This window comes from Teleopsis dalmanni, chromosome 2 (genome assembly GCF_002237135.1).
Source record: "Teleopsis dalmanni isolate 2A chromosome 2, ASM223713v2, whole genome shotgun sequence".
NCBI classification, from domain to species: domain Eukaryota; kingdom Metazoa; phylum Arthropoda; class Insecta; order Diptera; family Diopsidae; genus Teleopsis; species Teleopsis dalmanni.
The window spans coordinates 20,136,879-20,159,140 of record NC_051847.1 but is presented as its reverse complement, the minus strand read 5'-3'; the positions used below and the strand labels follow the sequence as shown (position 1 = coordinate 20,159,140).

The following is a 22,262-nucleotide window of genomic DNA, read 5'->3' as shown; positions in this document are numbered from 1 at the left end:
CATGATATTGGGTTCAAGTTTTATTGGTGGTTATAAAAATATACTTGCAGTCCATGTTATGAGTATTTTGCTTCAAACAATTGAAAGAAGCTATATTCAGATTTTGATATATGAAGCATACATCATTTGGTAAATAATTCAGACATATTTTGTATTTATTATGCATTTATAGTAAACTAGTGTAGGATTAAATCAAATATAATAATACTTAGTGATAACTTTGTTATGTATTTTTTATAAGTTAACTTAATTTAATAAATAGTACTATTTATAATTTTTTAATGTTTTATTTAATTCATAAATTATGATCAAACTAAAACTGTTTAGATAACTAGTGACTGTTTTTTATTCATTTTTGTAATGTCAATAAAAAATATATTACTGTGAAACTCACAAAGAAAGAAAAAATCTAGTTACTATATAACTGGGATTTTAAATCAAAAGATATTGTTAGGTTTAACAATAGCTCTAATTCCTTTAATTGCGCTTATCGTAAATAAAGAATTTGGTTACTATTTAGTCGGGATCTTGAACTAAGACTTTTTATTAAATTTATCAATAGTATTAATGGTAAATATTACAGATCGCAATACACCCTTGTCTATATATTTTTTGATCTTATAAAAGTTGTATTTTTGTTACTTAATCCTCTTTTAAAGTGGCAAAGCAATTGTATTTCAATAACAGTTTTTTCCTGTATACAGCTGAATATCTTCTATATGTTTAGTTTTCTCGTAAGTTTCTCGATCATCTCATCTGTACTATACAAACCCAAATAGTGAGACATACTTTGTGAATTGATTTTCGTTTTTGTTGCTCTTGTTTTTTTGTCTATCAGCACATCTACTCGCAATTGTAAGTGAATTTATTAATGCCTGGCTCGGAAAGTTGGGTGAATTTTAACTTTAAGTGTTTCAACATATAACTTTTTTTTAAATTTGCATACTTTAAGTTTTAAGTTAAGAACAAGCTCTTAGCTAGTTTATAAATAAATCGGAAGCATCTAAGTTAGTATCTGTCCTAACGTGGCTGTTAACTATATGGTAGAACGACATGGAACCAGACTCGGCTTACTCTTCTGTAAAGCATAGTTACGAATGATCGAAAAGGAGGAACCGGAAGACCTTCGGCTTGATCAGAACCGGGCACTCCATTTCTCAACAAACCAGATCATATTCTAACATTGGTGTTGATCAGATACTTGCATTTATCAATGCATTGACTCGTTTTGGTATGCCTATCCTTCTGTCCATAATTACAAGGAATTAAAACGGTTTTTTAGCTAATTGAGAAGAATTCGATCCACTTATCACTTCTTGCTTCTTAATTACTTTAGTGTTTGTTTCGAATGGTTATATTTATTTCCAAAGAGTTTTAGTGCTTTGTCTCTCACATATTTTTAAACAGGTGTCAACTTCGTTGACATCTCTGTGAAGATCTGTACCATTAGATCATATAGAACGCAGCGGAACATAAACATAAATAAGTTAACAGTTCTGTTTGAAAATGTAGCTCACAAGTGGCAATCAAACAAAAGGACTGTAATATTTAGAGTAAATTTTTTTATATTCTTTACTGCACATTTTGTAATCTTTTTATTGGTGTAACTTTTGGCGCGCCTTGTTTCCGCATACAAGGACTTTACACAACTCAACAATGTTGCCAAGTTATTGACAGATAAGCCTCGGGTATGCAGCGACGAGCATATGCGTGTAATGTTACTGTTTTAATAGCGTTTCTCGGGTACGAGGCAAGGAGGTGATAATAACGGCACGATGTTCGCACAACAGCTTTAAGGCCTTGTTATTTTATTTATTTTTTGTTTATTTTACTAACTTATAGTATATTTTTATATGAAATTTTTTATAAGTTTGTTTGCTGCAAATGCATAAACATGCTCATATATTACATCAGAAGTAACTTAACATCAGCAAATGTTTCACTAAAGACTCAAATTGTGTCGTGCTGATTTGTTTACATTTAGGGTTAATGTGATGGAGTGTAGGAAGCAAATTAGGGTTTTTAACCTTTTAACTAGAATGTGTGCACAACACGATAAGACTAAAGAAGCATTAACATATATGAACGTGAAGCACATTATTCTCACAATAATGGTTCTTTTCTGACTTGAGGCAAAGAAATAAGTTATGTTTTTATAGTTTACCAAGTAACTATGAGTACTCGTACTTGTAACAAATTAGTTGCATTTATTATTACAAGCTACAAGCTTTTTATAATCCTTTTATGAAGAAGAGTTTACTACCAAAACTAATTTTTTAAAACAACAGCTGCTGGCAATACAAAACACAAAAAATCTCTGTTTTCATAAATTTAATTCTTATTCTAAAAAGACTTAATTCCCAAAATAAATCTCTAATTTACCTTGTTTTTTGAACAAAAACACATATGTCACATATTTTTTACTGCCGGCTATTTAACAGTTGAACCCTCCCAAACCCTCCTCTCGAATATGTTGCAAACACACCCTGAAACACTCCGCAACACAGCGTTTATGTAAATCTTATCAACACTAAAAACATTCCTTCAGGATATATGCAATTACAACAAAGTGCAGCAAATGCAATTAAGCTTAATGGTTATTCTCGAAGGGCGTTTTGTTGCTATGTTACGATTTCTAATTCATGGCCAACATGTAAATTTATTGCACAACAACAAATAATAAACAAGTCCTGTGGGGTAAATTTGCGGCATTTGCTGTTGAGATTTGCGCTTGCAGATAAATTATTATGGTATATGGTGTATGTACGAGTATATATGTATGTATATATGTATTAAGATTAAAACTGACTTTAAAGAAAGTAAGGAAATTATATTCGAAGCAATATGCTAAGCAAATATTCAATAAGCTCAAATTTAAAATTCTATTAATTTCGAGTATATATATTTTTTATAGGTTTGCTACTGATTTTATTGATATACGTGAGAAGGAAACACGACGTGGTACACGTGGTGCTGGTAATCCTGAACGTAAACGTGGTCGTTTTCATCAAAGACGTAACCAACAAATGCAAGCAGATGATGCTGGCGCAGTTGCTGCAACTTTTAAGAAAATTAATGTTACTACAACGACGATGAAATCAGCACGCAACATAACAGCAGCAACAACTTTGAAAGCACCAACTAATATATCAACAACAACAGCCAGTACAACAATAGAAAATATCAACAATGACAACAATCAACAAATTTTCAATAAAACTGTCAAGAATGATGCAAACAACATGAGTAACAGTGGTATTAGCAGCAGTAGTAGCAGTAGTAGTGGCAGCAATGACAACAGCAACAGCAACAGTCAGTTGCCAACAGTCGTGACAGCAAGTTCAAAGGACACATTGTTAAAGTCATCTTCTGTGGCGCCACCAAAACAGGAAGAATCATCTGAGGAAGACACTGCGGGGCGCATTAAGCCAGCAGATTTATTGGAGTTACAGGAACGTATTACTAAGGAAATACTCAATTCCAAATTGGAGCAAAGGGAAATGTTAGAATTACAGGTGAGTGAATTGTTGTACATTTATTAAGAATATTAAATGGACACTCAAAGCTACGTCACGTTGGAACCAGGAAAATGTATTACATTATACAATATACAAACTTGTAAGCAGTTGCGTATTTTAATATACACGTAAACACATTTATATTATACAAGCATATTGGTATATATAGAAAAAGTTCGATATAAAGAAATGTTAAGTGCTTAAATTGGGGTTCCTTTTTTGTTAAGCACTTCAATTTTGTATAATTTTCTACAATAGCAAAGAAAACATATCAACTGACACGTAAAATTGTATTATTCAATTAATTTGAAAATCAGTAATCAATATTTTGTAAAACTTATTAATTTTGTTAATAATACGATATATGTTTTAAGATTATATATATATGAATATGTAAAATTCAAAATTACTTTCACTACAAGGGTCCATAAACTGTTAACAAAAACTGCCTCGTTTGATAAGAATATTTCCGTATACCTGAGTTCCTTGATATGCCCTAATCTAATGTTGTTCTAAGACATAAATTCGTAAAATGTTAATTCGTCTCTTTAGTTTGGATTGTTCAGGGAGAGAGGTACTTGTGGAATAACTCTTTAACACAAGTCATTCCAACCCATGTAAGGCAAACAGGAAACTCTTACGTTCTGTTAGGAATAATATTAAATCTCTCTATCTCCCTATCTCTCTGTTTCAATCTCCCTCTTTCTTACCATCACTTTCACGCTCTCAATCTCTCTATTCTTTTTAATCTCTCTCTCTCTCTCTCTCTCTCTCTCTCTCTCTCTCTCTCTATCGAAAACTCTATCACCTATGATCTCTCGCTCTCAATATCTTTCTCCCAATCACGGTTGCCACTTGAAAATTTTTTTCTGTACCAAAATTGGTTTAAAAAGGTACCATTTCTGTAAAAAAAGGTCCAAAATTTTTTTGGACCTTTTTCTTTTCTCGTTCTGTGTTTTTCATAGTGTTATAAATGAACAAAATATAAAATAGTGCAAAGTTGCATTTATAAAAAAAATTAATTGGAAATATCCACAATAAAGTTGGGTCGTCAAAAATGTACCATTTTTTTAAACATGAGTACCAAACGAAAAAAATAAAAAAAAAAGTACCAATTTTGGTACTAAAGTACCATAAGTGGCAACCGTGCTCCCAATCTATCCTTATCTCAATATCTCTATTCTTTAATCTCTGAATTTCAATATCTCTCCCAATCTCTCCTTTTTTCTCTGTTTCTTCTAATCTCTGTCTCTTAATCTCTTCTTCTCAATCTTAATGTCTTTCTCTCAATATCCTTTTCACTATTTCAATCTTTACCTCTCTCAATTTCTCTGTCAATGTCTTTCTCTCAATCTCATTGTCTCAATTTCAATCTCATTTCTTTAGTCTTTTTCTCTTTTTTATTCTCTCTCTATAAGTTTCCCTCGTTCAGTTATGCTAGCTAAGCTTCTACGTCTCTGTTAGAGATGTGTTCTACATAATATAACATTTGTGAGAATTTTTAATTTGTGGGTATAATCAGAATATATGTTAAGTATTTCTGCAAATCAATTGTAGCTAAATGTATTTAATACTGAATATATTCCAGCGATTAGAACTTCTCAATAATAGTATTCACCCTTAAAAGTAATGATTTTAATGTCGAAAAGAAAAAATGTCCCAAACCACTGCAAAAATTTGAAGAAGAGTCATTACCCGATGAATATTTTGTTAAAATTAGCGCAATATCAAACCCAAAATAGAATATTCCTGGTTTCATGGCAGGACTAGAAAAATATTACTTTATGAGTTGCTAATATCGAATGAAACCGTCATGTGCTATCTTTAACAAACTTAATTGATATGTTATTAATTTATTTCAGACCATATTTATAAGATCTAACACACTTCTTTAACCTGTAGAATAGATTTATAGATTTATAATTGAGGTATGAAAAATATTTTTAGAACCACATATTTAGAACTAATAATTTGTTTTATACCATATTTAAAAGATCTACTACATATCTCATCCTGTAGGTTGCCATAATTAAATAAAAAAAAAAAGAAATTTGCAGATAATAGATTTATAAATGCGATATAATACATTATAAATATGCTTTAGAATTAATATTAATTTATTTAGGAACATATTCATAAGAATTATTACACATCTATTAATTGTAACAAAAACTTCTGTCAGAATTAGATAAAGAAATGCCGATAATCACTGTATTATTCTCATTAGGTAAGAATACAGTTCTCTTTGTTGTAATTATATTACTTCGTCACACCAGCAAATTCTCGAGTAAATGAAAGCATTTTTGAGTAAATGAGAGAGCGTAATATCCCCGTCGAAATTTGAAATTGCTACAGAGACTTTACTCGTACATTTTATTTCAAGTAAAATTTTTATAATGAGTAAATCAGCTGTTTTGTAGTGTTTACCTATTTGTGGGGCACTGATGTTCTCACCAGATTTTACATAAAGCTGTTCCTTGAAAGTCTATGTAAAGAGCGTAATTTGGCACTTAATTTGTGTCACGCTCTCAGTTTGTGCTGTACTTGTGTTTTACTTGAGGTTTACTACTTATAGCTCATGGAACAGAACAATTTTATTTATCTTAAACTCATTTTTAATTTTAGTTAAAATTATTTATATTTAATAATTAACGTATAAGTCACAATTAAAAAAAATATTACGATAATCATTATAATTCTCATTAGTAACAGTACAGTTCCCCAATCATTCTCATTGCATCATTGACATTTCTTTAACGAGACACATTTGCTACAAAACCTTTTACTTAACTAAAGAACGATTGTAATTTATAAAAAATTAAATTGTTTCTATTAAATACTTAAACTTATTTGGGAGATCCATACCTGAGACTAATAACAACAAAGAAAAGGTACACAGACGAACATCAGCAAAAATTTCAAAAAGTTTCGCAATGTTTTCACTTCAGCTTCATGTTTTTCCAAATGGCTTATAGGTACAATATTCCTGGTTTGGCGCTTGTAAACATTGTCCACCCAAAATCAAAACCCAAATTAAAAGATCTCCCCTTCAAAGTATTATAGCTCGAACCGTCTGCCTGTGTCCCGTATGCCGTGTCCCGTATGCCGTGTCCCGTGCCTCGTGCACTGACCAAAAGAGGAAAATAAAATTATATTTGTAAATAAAAGAGAAACGTTAAGTTTGTGAGGATTTTTATATTGGCTTGTTACGTCGCCAGCTGTTCAACTTGTCAAAGCGTTTGGTTTCAAAATTACTTTTTTTCCAAAGGTAAAATTCATGCTCATTTTACCTTTGAGTTACTCTAACAACTCTAATAAGGATAACATGAAAAAGTTTTTGTAACAAAAACCAAATTTTTTAATAAAATTTGTTATTATTGTTGCTGTTGTTGTTGTTGTTGTTGTTGTTGCTATTGTAACGTGTAATAAATTTGAAATTTTAGCTTTGAGTGCATCGCTTTGAGCATCATGTTTTGCTCATAATATGAATACAATACAATATTTTTTATTTACTTTATATCATCTTTTTGTCCTTTTTTTTTTTGTTTTTCGTTCTAGGAAAAAATCAATCGAGAAATTTTAAATTCAAAAGTTTTTAACATGGACGGCAAACGTAAAAGGAAACGTAAAAATCAGCGCGCCGTAAATGGTATCGGAGGCAATGGTCCGCTCGACACAGTTTACAATGCAAACACGGGCGGCAATGGTGTCGGTACAGGCGCTGGGAGTAGCGCTGCCGGCAGCAATACTGGCACAGTTGGTGGCAAGTGGAGGAACAACATTTCAGCGAAAGCACGTTCTTTAATGAATTTGCACAACAATGAAGCCGGCAGAAGGGTAAGTTGTTCACAATTAACGTTGCTAATAACTTTTTTCCATCTTAATTATCCGTAAACACGTTGTTGAAAAGGCTCCAGAATTGTGTTCCGAAAGAGCCTTTCTGTTAGAGAAATTTAAAAGCCCTGAATTATTTGCCGCTACAATAATGGCATATTAAATTGTTGCCGTTACACGTTATACGTTACACGTTACACGTTTAATGTTAACTTTTAATCAGAGTCAGTGACGCTTGTTATAATACCTGTTGCATGCAGTCGTTCCCTTCCCACTCTCTGACTCTCTCTCTCTCTCCCTCTCACTCTCTGACTCCCTCTCTGGTACTGTGTAACTATTGGTATTGGGGTATGGCAATACGAGGTGCAGTCAATTGCCAATTAGCACGACTTATTACATGACAAACATGTCCAGTACGAATGAACCAATGTGAAAAGTGCTCCGGGCAATTAATCTATGATGATTTCCTATGACGAAAATTGAAAATGGGCAGAAAATAAAATGAAATAAAATATCCAAATGTAAAAATGTAAAAATGTTAATAAAAATAAATTGCAAAAATATTAGCAAAAGCAAAAATAAGGCATGGAGTGGTGCAAAGAAGGCGTATGGAATGGGTGGGCGTATCGCTGTTGTTGGGTAGGCAACAGGTCATTTCTGTTGTCAGTGAACATTATTGACTCAGTTTGTTGATTTAAACGATTCGCAAGCTTTGCACATATAAAATGAAAAAATACACAAAAAAAAGTGTAAATTTAGTAAAGTAAATACGAGTATTGCAATGAATATTGTATGTTTTCCCACAAACAAAAAAAAACAAAACAAAATAAAATAAAATAAAAAAATTTGAGTGCTAATAATGAAATTATAAATTTAAGCTTAATTCCTATATATAAAAAAATAAAAATAAATCAAAATCAATTACCAGTTGTAATTGGAAAATTTATGTGACACATTTACATTCGATTTAAAAAATTGCCTGAGGCCAAAAGTGTTTAATAAAACATGTGTTCGACGTCAGTAACATTAATTGTGATTAAATATGCAAAATCTCTAATGAGTTCCTTGATTGAGTACATTTGCAAAATTTATTTTATTCATAAGAAAAAACTTTTCATATGAGCTTGTTTATTTACTAAGGGAAAATATCAATAAACATTTAATTCAGCACAAATAGGCTTCGGTAAAGGAATAAAAATATATTATATAAAAGTAAGCTAAACAAACTAAACGAGGGAATAATTTATGAAGGACATAACAAGAGCTTAGTTAAAATCAAATTGATATTAAATAAATACAGGGTAACTAAATCAGTACTATGTATTTCTCAAATGTCGTAACGGCCTTTGTATTTATCACATTCTTCACAAGTAAAGGAATAGAAATGATTATTTTGAAATAAAAATTGAAAAATTGAAAATTAATAACAATGAAATTGTTATTAAATTAATACAGGATATAATTAAGCCAGAAATATATATTATTTAAACATCATAGCGGTCAATGGCTTATTTTTATCTTTAACAATTGCTACTGACTTAATATAACCATATTTAAAATACAGAATATTCAATTGTTAGTCATAAAAGGTAATACCAGGCTGAAAAGTTAACAGTTTGGTGTTATTTAGGATCCGAACTAATTCATTCAAACATGAAAACAGTAATTTAGTTAACATCAAAGGAAGATGCTACAACTTTCTTCCTTACTTACTATTTATCACTAATAAAAATGACTAATAATTCCTAATTATTTATAACATCAATTGGATATTTAATTTTTTAATATATACAATATTTTTAAAATGGACTTTACTTTCAAATCTATCAATGCTTTCATCTACTTTGGCTACCTTATTATGTAGAATTCTCCTGATGAAGGCAAACGCGAATTTACCGAAATATATATAAGAATATACAATAAATATGATCTAAATAAAAGTTAAAATCTTAAAAACAAAACGGACTTTAACCGCCATGACAAACAACAAAGATGTCAACTTGGAGATCAGACGAAGAATCACCATTGCTAATAGATGCTACTATGAGCTCAGTAGGCAATTGAAATGTAGAGCTCTCCCTCGACAAACAAAACTTACGCTCTATAGATCGTTCATACTTCCTGTGCTTCTGTATGCTGCAAAAGCATAGACGTTATCACAGAATGATGAAGCAGCACTGGGAATGTTCGAGAGAAACGTTTTTCATAAACGCTTGGGTCCTCTACAAGTTGGCGACGACTACCGTATGCGAATGAACCACGAGCTGTACGAGCTTTATATATCAATGTTGATATAATTCAGCGAATTAACATTCAGCGACTTCGCAGCCTTGGTCATGTCGTGAGAATGGATGAAGATGCTCCAGCGAAAAAGGTATTTGAAGCAATAGTTGGAGGAAGAAGGCGTTGTGGTACACAGCGTCTCCGGTGGGGTGATCAAGTTGGGGTAGCACTAAGCGGACTTGCAGATGCACCTGGAGATTCATGCTGCGTTAGGCCGAACAGATCTCTGTCAGACGAACCTATCGTCAATAGAGCACCTATTTTGTTGTAGCTATTCTGTGGCTTTGGAAGAATACATCGTTTTGTCATTCATTTAGAAGAACAGAAGAAACAGAAAAGATTTCACGAGAAATTATTACCTTGTAAAAATTGGGACCTAATCCAATGGAATTTATAGGTTTGATAGTAAAGAGATGAGACCACTGTGCTAGGATTTTGGCGTAGAAAATACGTAATGCATTAAAAAACAAAATTAATGTCCAGCTAAACAACTTTTATAGAATGAAGAAATATGTCTGGGTAAAGTCTGTTTAATACTACAGTTAATCAAGCAAATTAAACTCAGAGAAATACTCCGGATCTAAATAAGTTGCGTAACAGTTCTTTAAATACCAGTAGGAAATCAACAACTTGAAAATAATATTGATAGAAAATAAAATTGTATACTGCGATCTATTGTACTTTTCCAAGAGCATAAATGTTATGCTAAGTTGGGAAATTTAAGGCTTTGACAAGCCTTCTAATTTCTTTTGCTTGAAGACCTCTGATCGCACTGAGATCAATTGAATCCACATCGAGGTATTTGAAAGATTTACTAACAAACTCTACCCGCAAGCATGTCCGATCTTTCCTTTCGCATTTCACAGGTATTACCGTCTCTGAATCACATCGATTTTAACTGGAACAATATATGCTTTCAACAAAATGGTGCATCATACAAATAAAGCTTATATAAAATGGATTTCTTTTTATACATATTATCATGTTTTCCTTTTTATTTGATTTAATTAGCTTTGATGAAAAGTACAAACTAAGCTCACAAATGTCAAATAATTTTAAGCAAAAATATTTAATTAACGCATGCTTGGTAACTGCAAGCAGCTCTCTGAAGTCACCTACCTAGTACTTCTTTTTCGAAAATATAGTACATATTAATGAATAAATTTGTGCATTTTTGTGGAAAAGAGTAGAAAAATAGGGCATGACAGCTAGAAAATTATTTTGCAAGAAAAGTTTGCATAATAATAGAAAGAATATATTAAAGAAAAAATTGTGTTACAATATCATTTGTAATTTTTTCAAGAGAAATTAAATTAATAAAATAGACTTTAATATTCTTGAATTATGGCACACATAGTCAAATAAAATATTGAATATTTTCTACTGTTATCCTCTTCTCTACTCCCAATGAGGCATAAGGCTTAAAACTTAAATACATAGTAAAATTTATTACCCATAATAAAATCTAAATTAATCTGGTTGCTTGCTTATAGAACCGTTTACATATTACTGACGTTACCTACTGTACCGCCCAATAAAATTTAATTACCGCCTATGCAAATATAAATTTATACATTTTCAGTTTGTAAATAATTAGATTGCGCGATTCTTAAAAGGAATTTCTGCTTTATTGCTGTCATTTGAAAATAATTATTTAACATTCGCAACAATGGCTTAGCAAATCACCGAGATTGCTTGCCGGCTGCGATAATTGCAGTTGTAACTTTTCAAATTGCCAAGTGTCAAAAGAGTGATTGCCAAGAGCAATGCATTGCCTTATAAAGGCACACCTTCCAAGACCTAGGTGACTCTGTGTGATTCTGTGTGACTCTGTGTGACTCTGTTGCGGGTGTGCATGTCACTCTGTCACAATTTTTATTAAAATATTTATAATTTCTTAGTTTAATTAAAATCTTTAAATTATATTAATAAAGCATTTGACAGTTAACAAATTGCAAACGCAATTAAGTTCTTTAAAGATACTATGTACTATAATGTACTATAAACCATAGAGCGATTTTTTTGAAATACTTGATTTATTTCAATTAATTTGATTTCTTTCATTTCTTGTAAATAACATTTCATAATTAATTTATGTGATGTGATTATTTATTTATTATATTTGTAAAAAGAAACATTAAAGAACCCTGAACTAATTATTCAAAAAAATTTAATTAAATGGTATCTAACCGCACATACAATAAATGTAATATTAACTTTAACAAACTAAAATTGAAAAATAAAAAATATTCAACAATTTTTCTGATATTGGAGAAAAAAGGGTTCAGCTTTTATTGTTATTATTATTATTATTAAAAGAAAGGATGTTGCACCGCACCCTAAAAGATCTATGGTGCCCCTTTGTCGAATTAGAGTGTTTCTCCAAGTCCGATTTCTTCAATAAAAGACAGTAAAGAGCCCATCTTTCCTAGTCTTGAATCCTTATGATCCATGAAATACCCTCCTAGGTGTTTTTTCCGCTTGTACATCCATACCGGGTACTTCTCAAGCACATGGTATGCAGTTTCTCTCTCTTCTTTACCTCCTCAGCCTTTAACTAATCTTCTACAATATGATTACTCTAGAGATGACAATTGGAGAAAATTCCACTTATAACCAAACAGAAGAGACCCACAACTCTTTCTGGCTAAGACTTCATGACAGTAATGAGGCAATAGGAACACTTGCATTTGTTCCATCCAAAATTATAATTTGAAGATTAACCAAAAAATTCTTAAAGATGTAAAGTAGAAAAGAATTGGAAGGACTATGCAATAGTAACGATATAATTAGACCATGAAGATGTCCTAGATGTAAAATCCTAAAACGAAGTAGAACCAAACAAAAGACTGTTATAATTTCTGAATTAGCAAGAGAGTCAAAAAAAAAGGTCGAGAACACCTTGCAATAGTACTAAGGCAATTATATATCACGGGAAACTAAATAAGACTACAACTCTATTAAATATACCTGCTAATTGAATCTGGATTTTTTAAACGAAATAGAATGTAGAACTGTTGTTGATTAGGCAATTTTTAAGTATTTACAGTATGAAAACCAAAACACTTCGAAGACCTTTTCTTGCTTTAAAACCTTACTTGCGATTGTAAGAGCGTCGGCTTGAATTCATCTTCTAATACTTTTTATAATGTCCATAGTATACGAGTATTAATGTGAAGAACATATCCTAGAACATTTTTACTTTTCAAAGATTTAATGCATCTTATATTTCATCGATTGTAAGGTGATCGGCGTTTATGTTATACAGCGCTGTTATCTTATATATCTTACAGAAATTTATAGTATAAGGTTGCACTTCGTGTAAACTTATTCAAAGTATTTCCTTCGAACTCTTATTTGCTTATCTCTAATAGTCATTACGTTAATATATTCGCATTCGACAGGGCTTAAAATGTATGATAGTTCTTATGAACAGAACTTCAACTCACCACTTTCACTCGTTAAATTGAAAAATTCTCTGGTTTATCCTTTTTTACTTGCTTTTTAGTTATTTCATACAACAATGTTTATTCCAGATTCACTTCTTCCTTGCATTAACAGCCATTTTGGTTCTTGCATTTGGTTTCTGCTTTTACACTCAACCATTGTCTCTGTCTCTTCCATTATTTTCCGGAGTCTAACTGACCTTCATTATTTATTTGTAATCTTTTTCTTAGTTAGGTTTCGCAGATGCTGCCTCGGCGTTGTCTTCACTGAAAACAAAGCCGAATATTCTGTATAAAAATTCGACTTCTGTTGGATTGTAGCCTATGTTTGTACACTACCCTTAGGCGTAACATCATGCACTGTAAGTGCGTATATTCTGAATGTCGCATAGTATACTACTAGCTCTCCGTAATAAATAAATGTTGTCAATAAGTGTTATTGACCATTCAATCCATAACTTTCATGGACTTCCTAGTTAAACTTGGAACTATTATTATTCATTTTTCATTTTTTTATAATAAATTTTTGTGTGAGTTCTAGAAGTTCAGTTTGAAATGCTCGATAAGTTCCTTAACTATTTTTTGTAAATAATTTTTCACATAAAATCTATTATTAAACTATTTCAATAATGAGTAAAAAGGTATTTCCTTTGCTGAAATTCTCTTAAAACTTTTTATAAATAAGTTTTAGTATTTCTGGTATCATTTTGTGTTTAATTTTCTTGTAGTTTAAGTTCAGAACAAATCAATTTGCACCGCAAAACATGTTGACAAATTGGTTGCGTTTTTTCAGTCTACAAAATTTCATTTTTTTGTTTTCTCATTCATTTATTTATATTTTTTTTTTGTTTTTTAACAAACATTTTTCGATAAAGTGTAGCCAAAATTGCTGATCAAAATGTTTTTGTTACTTTTCCTAAAAATTTTTTCCGCTATAGTTTTTTATTGTTTTAACCTCCGAGTAGACCTCTGCCAAACAAATTGACCAACTCGAGCTGCAACTTCCGTTTGGCAACCGCAATATGCAATCGCAAATTATAAAAAATGTAAATAAGGAAAAAATGAAAAAAATGGAATAAAAGGAACAGAAGTGAGTCGAAACCGAGTCGAAAATCCACTGCACCATTCGCCTGTTATTCGATTATTTGGTAGACGAGACAGACCATTGGAGATACTCGCAATTCGTTATCTGTCCATAAAAAATGTACATCCACATTTTGATAAGTATTGTATTTTGCAACGAGTTTTAGGAATTTTTTAAATATTTATGTACATATATATATATATAACATATATAAATATATACAACATGATAAATTTTATACAAGTGCGGAATAAAAAGTTAAACAAATAATTAAAATATTTAAAAAGAGTTGTTCGTCAATTGCTGCTCTATTATGTGTTATTAAAAAAGTGCAAAAAAAAATTGTTTTAAGTAATATTATTAAAAATAATAAATTATAAAAAAAAAATAAAAAGTAGATGTTTTGAACTCCAGCTCCCTTTCCCTCTTGCACCACTATAAATTTAAATATAGACGGCCTATTGTGATTTAATATTTAATATATAACACGTACGCCATCTTTTGGAGCCTAAACCAGTTTTTGTGCAAGATGAGCTGCCTACTGCCCCATAAATACGAATCAAATCGATTGAAAACAAATTGAACAGTTCTGTGTTTAAACTAGAATAACAGTGTTTAAACTTCAGTATACATAACCATAAAAACCTCTCATAAGAAGAATTTTTTGTCAGTGTATTCAATCGGTAAGAACAAAAGTCACTCTTTTAAGAATAAAGTGTTATCCTAGAATAAAATCAGTAGGAATAATGATCACTCTCATGAGAAGAGGGTTTTGTCTAAGAATCGGTTCAGTAAGAACATTAATTATTCTTATCAGTAAAAATTAATGTCTAAGAATTGTATCACTAGGGACGCTAATCACTGTCAGAACTTAAAAATTGTATAAGAGCAAGAAAAAGATCTATAGACCTAGGAAATTAGTTGATTTGCCTTTTAAATTCATTTTTACTCTTACGAAAATAAAATTTTTAATTCAGTTTTCTGGCTAATTGTTTTATTTTGCGACGGGATACTCCCTATTTCTTTTAAGATTACTTATTTCTCTCATTAGAATGAACTATCTTATCCAACTTGCTGATTGGGTAATTTGTTTCAGTTATGGGGTAGTTCTTCTGCCTCTAATGCATAACTCGTAGAATAATGAAATGTTCTATTCCGCTTGCTTCTTGAATGACTTATTATGGTAATCGAGTGGTTTTTCCTCCTTTGAAGGCGGTTTCTAGCTCTTAGGAGAATGAAAGTACTTGCCTTCTGCAGCTCACTGGTGATTAGGTGATTTATTCCGTTTATTCCGTCCTTGAAGATGATTTCTTATGCTACAAAAAATGAAGTACAGAATCAAAATTGCTAGTTGGATGATTTATTTTTGCGACCTATTTTTGCGACTAACCTTTTTAATCTTAACCACTCTTTAACGCGTAGCGTGGCTTTCGATTTTATTTTTACTGTGTTAGTGATCCAGAAGATTCATCCAAAGATAAATTTATTTATTTTAGTTAAGTATAAATCAAATCATATGATAGTAAATGTTATTTTTTTTGAGGGTCATGTTATGCAGTTAGTCATATGATGAACTGTCGCAATGGTCGCGACGCGTATATTAAGTATAGTATATTGTTTTATATTAAGGCGTGGCAAGTGCCTTGATTAGTCTCACTTACAAATTAAGTGAAAAAAAACTTAGAACTTGAGTATTTAAAGTCTGTGCAGTTTTAGTTATTTATGAAAAAACACGATTAGTCATCGTTTCTTATTTGACTGGCACGAGCTCTAAGTCCGGCACTTGCTCACCAACATATTATGTATGAAGTACCTATATACTTATTATATAAAAATTTGACTATTTTCTAAGATCACTAATGATGAGTTCTTGACAATACTCGAAACCGCGTTGTGTGGTCAGCTAAACTTCAATAAATTAATCAAATTTTTGTTGTTGTTTCTTCATTACTATTCGAACTCTTCTAGTTACGTTTTGCCATAAGACGCATCATATTCGGTTAAATATGGTACATTTATTCATTAGCCCAATTTCTTTTGGTATCTTAGTTAATGACAATTTCTTACTTCTCTTAATATCATGCTCTATATAAGAGCTATATTACTGCATCTATCTTATCGTTAGTTACAATATTTTTATTAACAAATAAATTTTATATAAAAATTTTTCTATGATCTAAGTCATAACTTGAATGTTGTGGACTATTTTTATACTTCTTATATTTATATATTTCACTTAGTACTTATATAGTATATTTTGTAGTAGTTCTTACGATTTTCGAGATATAATTTTTTATTTACAACTTAGATATAAACTATTAAGGGTTAAATAAAAATAAGTTATAAACTACATAAATGCATATATTTTACACATTTTAACATCCCAGAAGCGATATATACCTATATCTGGTGTATATTGTATCGATATACATTCCTCGAGATTTGTTTTTTTATTTACAACTGTGACATAAACTATTAAAGTATAAGTAAAAATGAATTATAAGCTACTCATACATTTCCTACATTTCCACATCCCAGAATCGATATATATATATTGATATACATCCCTCAAGATATATAAATATGTTAAAGCTATTTGAGTCAGTACACTTGAACAGTTTAACTCTCTATTAACTTCAAAGCTCCTCCTTTTGCCTTAACTGTATTATATATTTATGCTTATATCTTATATATAACTGTGAGATAAATAAGTATATTATAAATTCAAATAACTGATAAACCATTCAGATATGAAAAAAGAAAAACTGTCCCTAATGAAATATGAATTTGTTTCCTCAAGAAAATGGTTTCGGATCCATCATCTTCCCTTCTCTAATATACAAATGACTAGTAAACACAAAATTCTTTAGAACTTTTATAAGAATCTGGAAATGAGTTTAGGGTGATTGGAACTGAATGGGAATTACCGTTATTTTGTCACAGATAGTGTCGTGGCCGCAACAGTGCAATAGAAATTTTAAAAAGCATGGCGTCTACACAATATGTCGTATGTCGCCATCATTGTGTTATCAGCAAAAACTTAGGAAGGAAGGCAAAAAGTGTAGTTTCCTTGGCTGCTGCAACTGCTGCCGAAATTGCATATTTTGTGAATATTTTTGTAAATGGAATGGTTTTTTTCTATCTTTTGTTTTTTTTTGTTGTTTAATATTTGCAGATTTTTTTATGTTTTTCCTTCAATAGACGAAGTGGTTTGTTGTTTCATTTCTGGTGTACTTTTCGCCATTCGACGGTACACATGTATCGCGAATTCATTTTGTTTGACATTTGATATGTCGCTCGATTGCTCTGCGTTGTTGCGTTGTTGCGTTGTTGCATCCAAGTTTGTTTTTGTGAAAAATGATGCCTGCCGATGCTCCTGCCAATGTTGCTGTAATAAACTCGACGCACAAAAAAACGCAGAAGCGCAAAAGCGCAAACACTGCGCTTAATATTGCCAAATGGAAAATAAATTGCAAACTTTAAATTGAGTTAAGCTGCTTTGCGATATTGTTGCCAAAAAATAAAAATTCCTCAACATAATAACAACAAATTAAAATAAAAATAAAACCAATAAAGAGAAAAAGAAAATCGGAAAAATCATTTGTATCTCTTTTGACACGTGAAATTAATTTAATAAAAAAGCAAAAGCGAAATTAAAATGAAACGGAAATTTGAATCAAAATTGGCTTTTGTGCATAAAATATTATTCTGCAAATATTTTGTTATTGGCAATGGCAGCAGCAACAATTGCTCCCAATAAAAATATTGCAACAAATAGCAGCAATTGGCATTTTCGTGCCACAATGTCGCATTACACGCAATGATGCAATAACGCAACGACGCAAAGACGCAGAGACATGCACATCCTTGCGCTGACATGCAAAATTGATGCGATTTGTCACGCTTAAATGGGAAGCGTGGCGTTTTACATTTCGCTGCGGTTAGACTGCCAAAATTATTGTCAAAATTTATTGTCAAATGTCTGCGAATGCTTTTGATTTTTCTCCTTGAACATAACAAAAGCCAATCAGAATTGTCAACTCGGCTGCTATTCTACGCCACCGAGTTTCCTGCATTGACTTTTATTATTTCGTTTTGCAGCCTGGCAGCCTGGCAGCCTGGCACATGAAGTCATGCGCTTTTAATATTTAAGACTCGGTTCCTTTCCTACTACAGCTGTCATTTTCCATTTGATTTTTACTTTCCAACTTTTATAGAAAACTTAAGAAATTCTTAAATTCGTTTCGCATTTCATTTCGTTGGCGAAATGCGCAACAAAGTCGTTAAGTTACTTCAAAGCCACACAAACACATGTAGAGGAAAGCCAGTGCCTAAGCGTATCCTGTGACATCCCTGCTTGCGAGTTTGTGTGAAGTACGAGTATGTGTCATAAATTTTATAAGGATTTCATTTTGGTGACATTTTCAAAGCTAAGTGTAACGTAGCTGCTCTGTGTGGGGGTCCCCTACTTTTAACTGTCAGCACCGCTGCAAATAGTTGTGATTTTTCTCTGCTACTTATTGGATCTAATAAAAGTTTTTAGCTATTTTGGCATCGCGAGCACGAACGCATTTAAGTCAATGAAAAATGTCTCTTACTACACCCACCCCCTACCCTCCTTTCTGTTTTCCTTTTTTTCGTTTGTGTGTTATTGGATTAAAGTGGAAAATATAACAAAGGAACTATCAACATGCCACTTTACTCATAATTGGACATGTGTACTCATGCTAAATGCTTTCATAAGGATTTCGTTCATTTATAATACGATGTTCTGGATTTATTTGGATAAATTATAAAAAGAAAAGCTAATCATTGACAAGTTTTTATTAATAATAGATTATTAATATTTATTTTATATAGGAAGAAATTCTTTAAAGACAGGCTGATTTCTTTTGTTCGGTAGTAGGTAGGTAGATAGGTTGAAGTTTCGGCCTTTTTTCCAAATAGCCCACTTGAGCTCAAATGTTGGTCCATTGTGGTGGAATAGCATTGTACATACATAGATTTAAATCAGTATGCAGCCTACACAAAAAATGGTAACGACTCCCACATCACGTAAAGGAAAACCAACCTGACAGTTCTATAAACTTGGCCAGGTCCCTAACATTACAGGATAAAAGCTCAGTCAGATAGTTGGATAATGTTAACTTGCAAAAATCATGAAAGATATTTGTATTGTGCTGTCTGCGTGAGATATATAAGGTTCTGCAACCAAGATATAACATATCGGTTGATAGGTCCATAGGATAAACAATAAAAATAATAACCTTTTGTTAAATTTTCGACTTTATTCATCAACAAAGTCTCTTTCAAGAGTAATACAATCATTCATTTCAATACCTCTCAGTTTCTTCTATGACTTTTTCATTAGAGCCAAATCTCTTTCAATCTAGCATTTTTTTTCTGATCTGTGAACAGGTAGTAATCGCTCGGGACAAAATCCGGTTAATACAGTGAGTGCGGGAACAATTCAAAATGTAATTCGTCCATTTTGGCTATTGATATGTGTGACGACAAATTGTCTTCCTAAAAGAGAACTTTTCTCTTTTATTGTCTTTCATTTATTTTGTGGTGATTGATTTCAAATGACAAATGTAAAAAATATGACACTATCTTATTGAATAAATTTTCTTGTTGAATAAATTTATTGAAGTTTAGTTGACTTTGATAATTAATAACACTTTTTAATATAAGTTTCACCTTCAAACTGTAATTCTACTTTAAAAACAGGAATCATTTAAAATATATGAATAAATTTATAATAAAATTAATTTATGGAGCAAATAATAATTTTATTTAATTCTTTATTTTATTGCATTGCAGGCCGTTATAAAGAAAACTCGTATAACTTGCAAATGCCATGGTGTCTCCGGTTCATGCAGTTTAATTACGTGCTGGCAACAGTTGTCATCGATAAGAGAAATTGGTAAGTGATTATTGCGATTTTAATTAAAGTCTCCCTCACCTACAAGGTGTGGTTGCTGTATTTGCTAATTTCATTAAGCAAGATTTATTCACCACAAGTTTTGGTATAAAATTAAAAATTTATTTTCTTCATACATTATAGGTGACTATTTACGTGAAAAGTATGAAGAATCTACGGAGGTGAAATTAAACAAACGGGGGCGGTTACAAGTTAAAGATGCACAGTTCAAGGTGCCAACAGCGCACGATTTGGTTTATTTGGACGAAAGTCCTGATTGGTGTCGAAATAATAAACAGCTACAGTGGCCGGGTAAGTCCAAATAATTTAACACATTTATAAATATTCATTTGCTTATTTTATTGTTCTATAATTTTTATTTTATAAAACGTGCTAATTGATCAAATACTAAAATGATATAATAAAATATAAAATGACTTGCTTATGAATAACGCATGCAACTCTGTGTTAAAAATATATAGATTAAATTAGATTTTAAGATGGGTTGGGAACTTATTACCAAGTCACTGCATCCTTTGAGGATTATTGTGACATACCCACTTCAGTTCCATAGACGAGTAACAGTTAAGAATGCTATAATGTCCTTTGGAGAGATGCCGCCTAATTCCGTTATAAGTGGATAGGCAATGGATAAGTGCCGAAATCTGAGTCTGGCGAGACTAGTGATACACAGTGATACAGAATGTGTTCTGCAGTTTCTCCTCCTGCAGCTATCGTCTCTAGTAATACCTAGAATTGATAGATGCTTTTTAACACCGCAATGCACAGTGCGAAACCCTATGACAAGTCGGATGCCACTTCTGTTCTGAAACGACATGGATTTTTTAGCTTGTCTGCAGGCAATTGTATTATCCCAATCAGTCTGAGCTTAACGATATAAAAAATTTATGCGATAAATTTTTACGATAAAATTTTCGTGTAAATTTATCAAGTTTGTGTGTAAATTATTTTTCATACAAGATTTATCACTTAATTTACAAAGTAGTTAAATGTATACGCTTGTTAGGTTTATAATACATTTATCAGTTTAGCTGAGTACTCTTAATGTCAATAAACTTAATGTATTATTTATATTAACTCATATTATATTGAATTAAAATGGTAAAAAAATTTAGCTTCAGATCGTATTGTTAAGATATTTAATGCTTGCCTAATTTTAGTTTTACGGTCTTTTTTCATAGCATGTACAAGCACCTGTGATATTAATGGTGATTTCAACAAAACTAAAACTCACCATACTTTCAACTAAAGCTACTTAACAATTCCTTTAAATAATAATAATGTTTTTCTTTCACATACTTTAGGCACGCATGGTCGCATATGCAACAAGACCTCATCCGGATTGGATGGATGCGGCATACTCTGCTGTGGACGAGGCTATAATACGAAAAATATTGTCGTACGTGAACGTTGCAACTGCAAGTTCCACTGGTGCTGCCAAGTCAAATGCGATATTTGTGTAAAAGTCCTCGAGGAGCACACATGTAAATAATTCACAGCAAAAACGGATTGAATGTGCAAAAATTAAAGCACAAAAATGGAATAATAATAAAAAAATCTGCAATCATTTAATGTCCCGCTAAGTAAACAAACATGTTAGACTACTTTCTCTTAGCCGTAAAGAAAATTATTTATTTTTAGTGACTAGGAAATATTTATTTAAGTACTTTAATGTAAAAATCAGTGCATTTAAACAGAAAACGTAGATTTACGAAGAAAATTCAAAATTAGTTTTTAGTGGAGGTTCGATTACACTAAACTTGATGAGATGAGATGATGAGATGAGAAGATATATATATACATTTTATCGCTATCGTAAGGCTTTGTAAGCAAATTCCATAAGTTAAAATGCATCACAAAACTAATGATATTATAGCTATGATATGTAATAAAGCAAACATATATTTAATTAGGATTAAAAAATAAATTACTTCAATTTTAAGAGTTTAGAAATGTATTTACTGCCAAACAGACGGGCAGAAGGGCAGACGTGTGTGGATCAGACGGGTTGAAATATGGGAGAGCATACACACAGGACAGTAGCCTAAACTGTAGCTTTTCTAGAGAGCGACTATCCTTTATTGTTGTGTATATTTATTTGTAATTTTTTAAAATAATTATCAGCAAGTATATAGTATATACATACATATATA

The 22,262-nt window shown here is 31.4% G+C and overlaps 1 protein-coding gene across 1 annotated transcript in view; it reads left to right on the top strand.

Moving 5' to 3' along the window:
• LOC119674066 (protein Wnt-5-like) overlaps nucleotides 1-22,262 on the top strand; it is a 39,363-nt gene extending 17,101 nt beyond the window's left edge. The window contains exons 6-10 of the mRNA XM_038085190.1: nucleotides 2,915-3,515; nucleotides 7,077-7,355; nucleotides 19,989-20,091; nucleotides 20,233-20,400; nucleotides 21,414-22,262. Coding sequence (XP_037941118.1) covers nucleotides 2,915-3,515; nucleotides 7,077-7,355; nucleotides 19,989-20,091; nucleotides 20,233-20,400; nucleotides 21,414-21,601 — 1,339 coding nt within the window. The 3' untranslated portion in view covers nucleotides 21,602-22,262. The remainder of the gene's footprint in view (nucleotides 1-2,914; nucleotides 3,516-7,076; nucleotides 7,356-19,988; nucleotides 20,092-20,232; nucleotides 20,401-21,413) is intronic.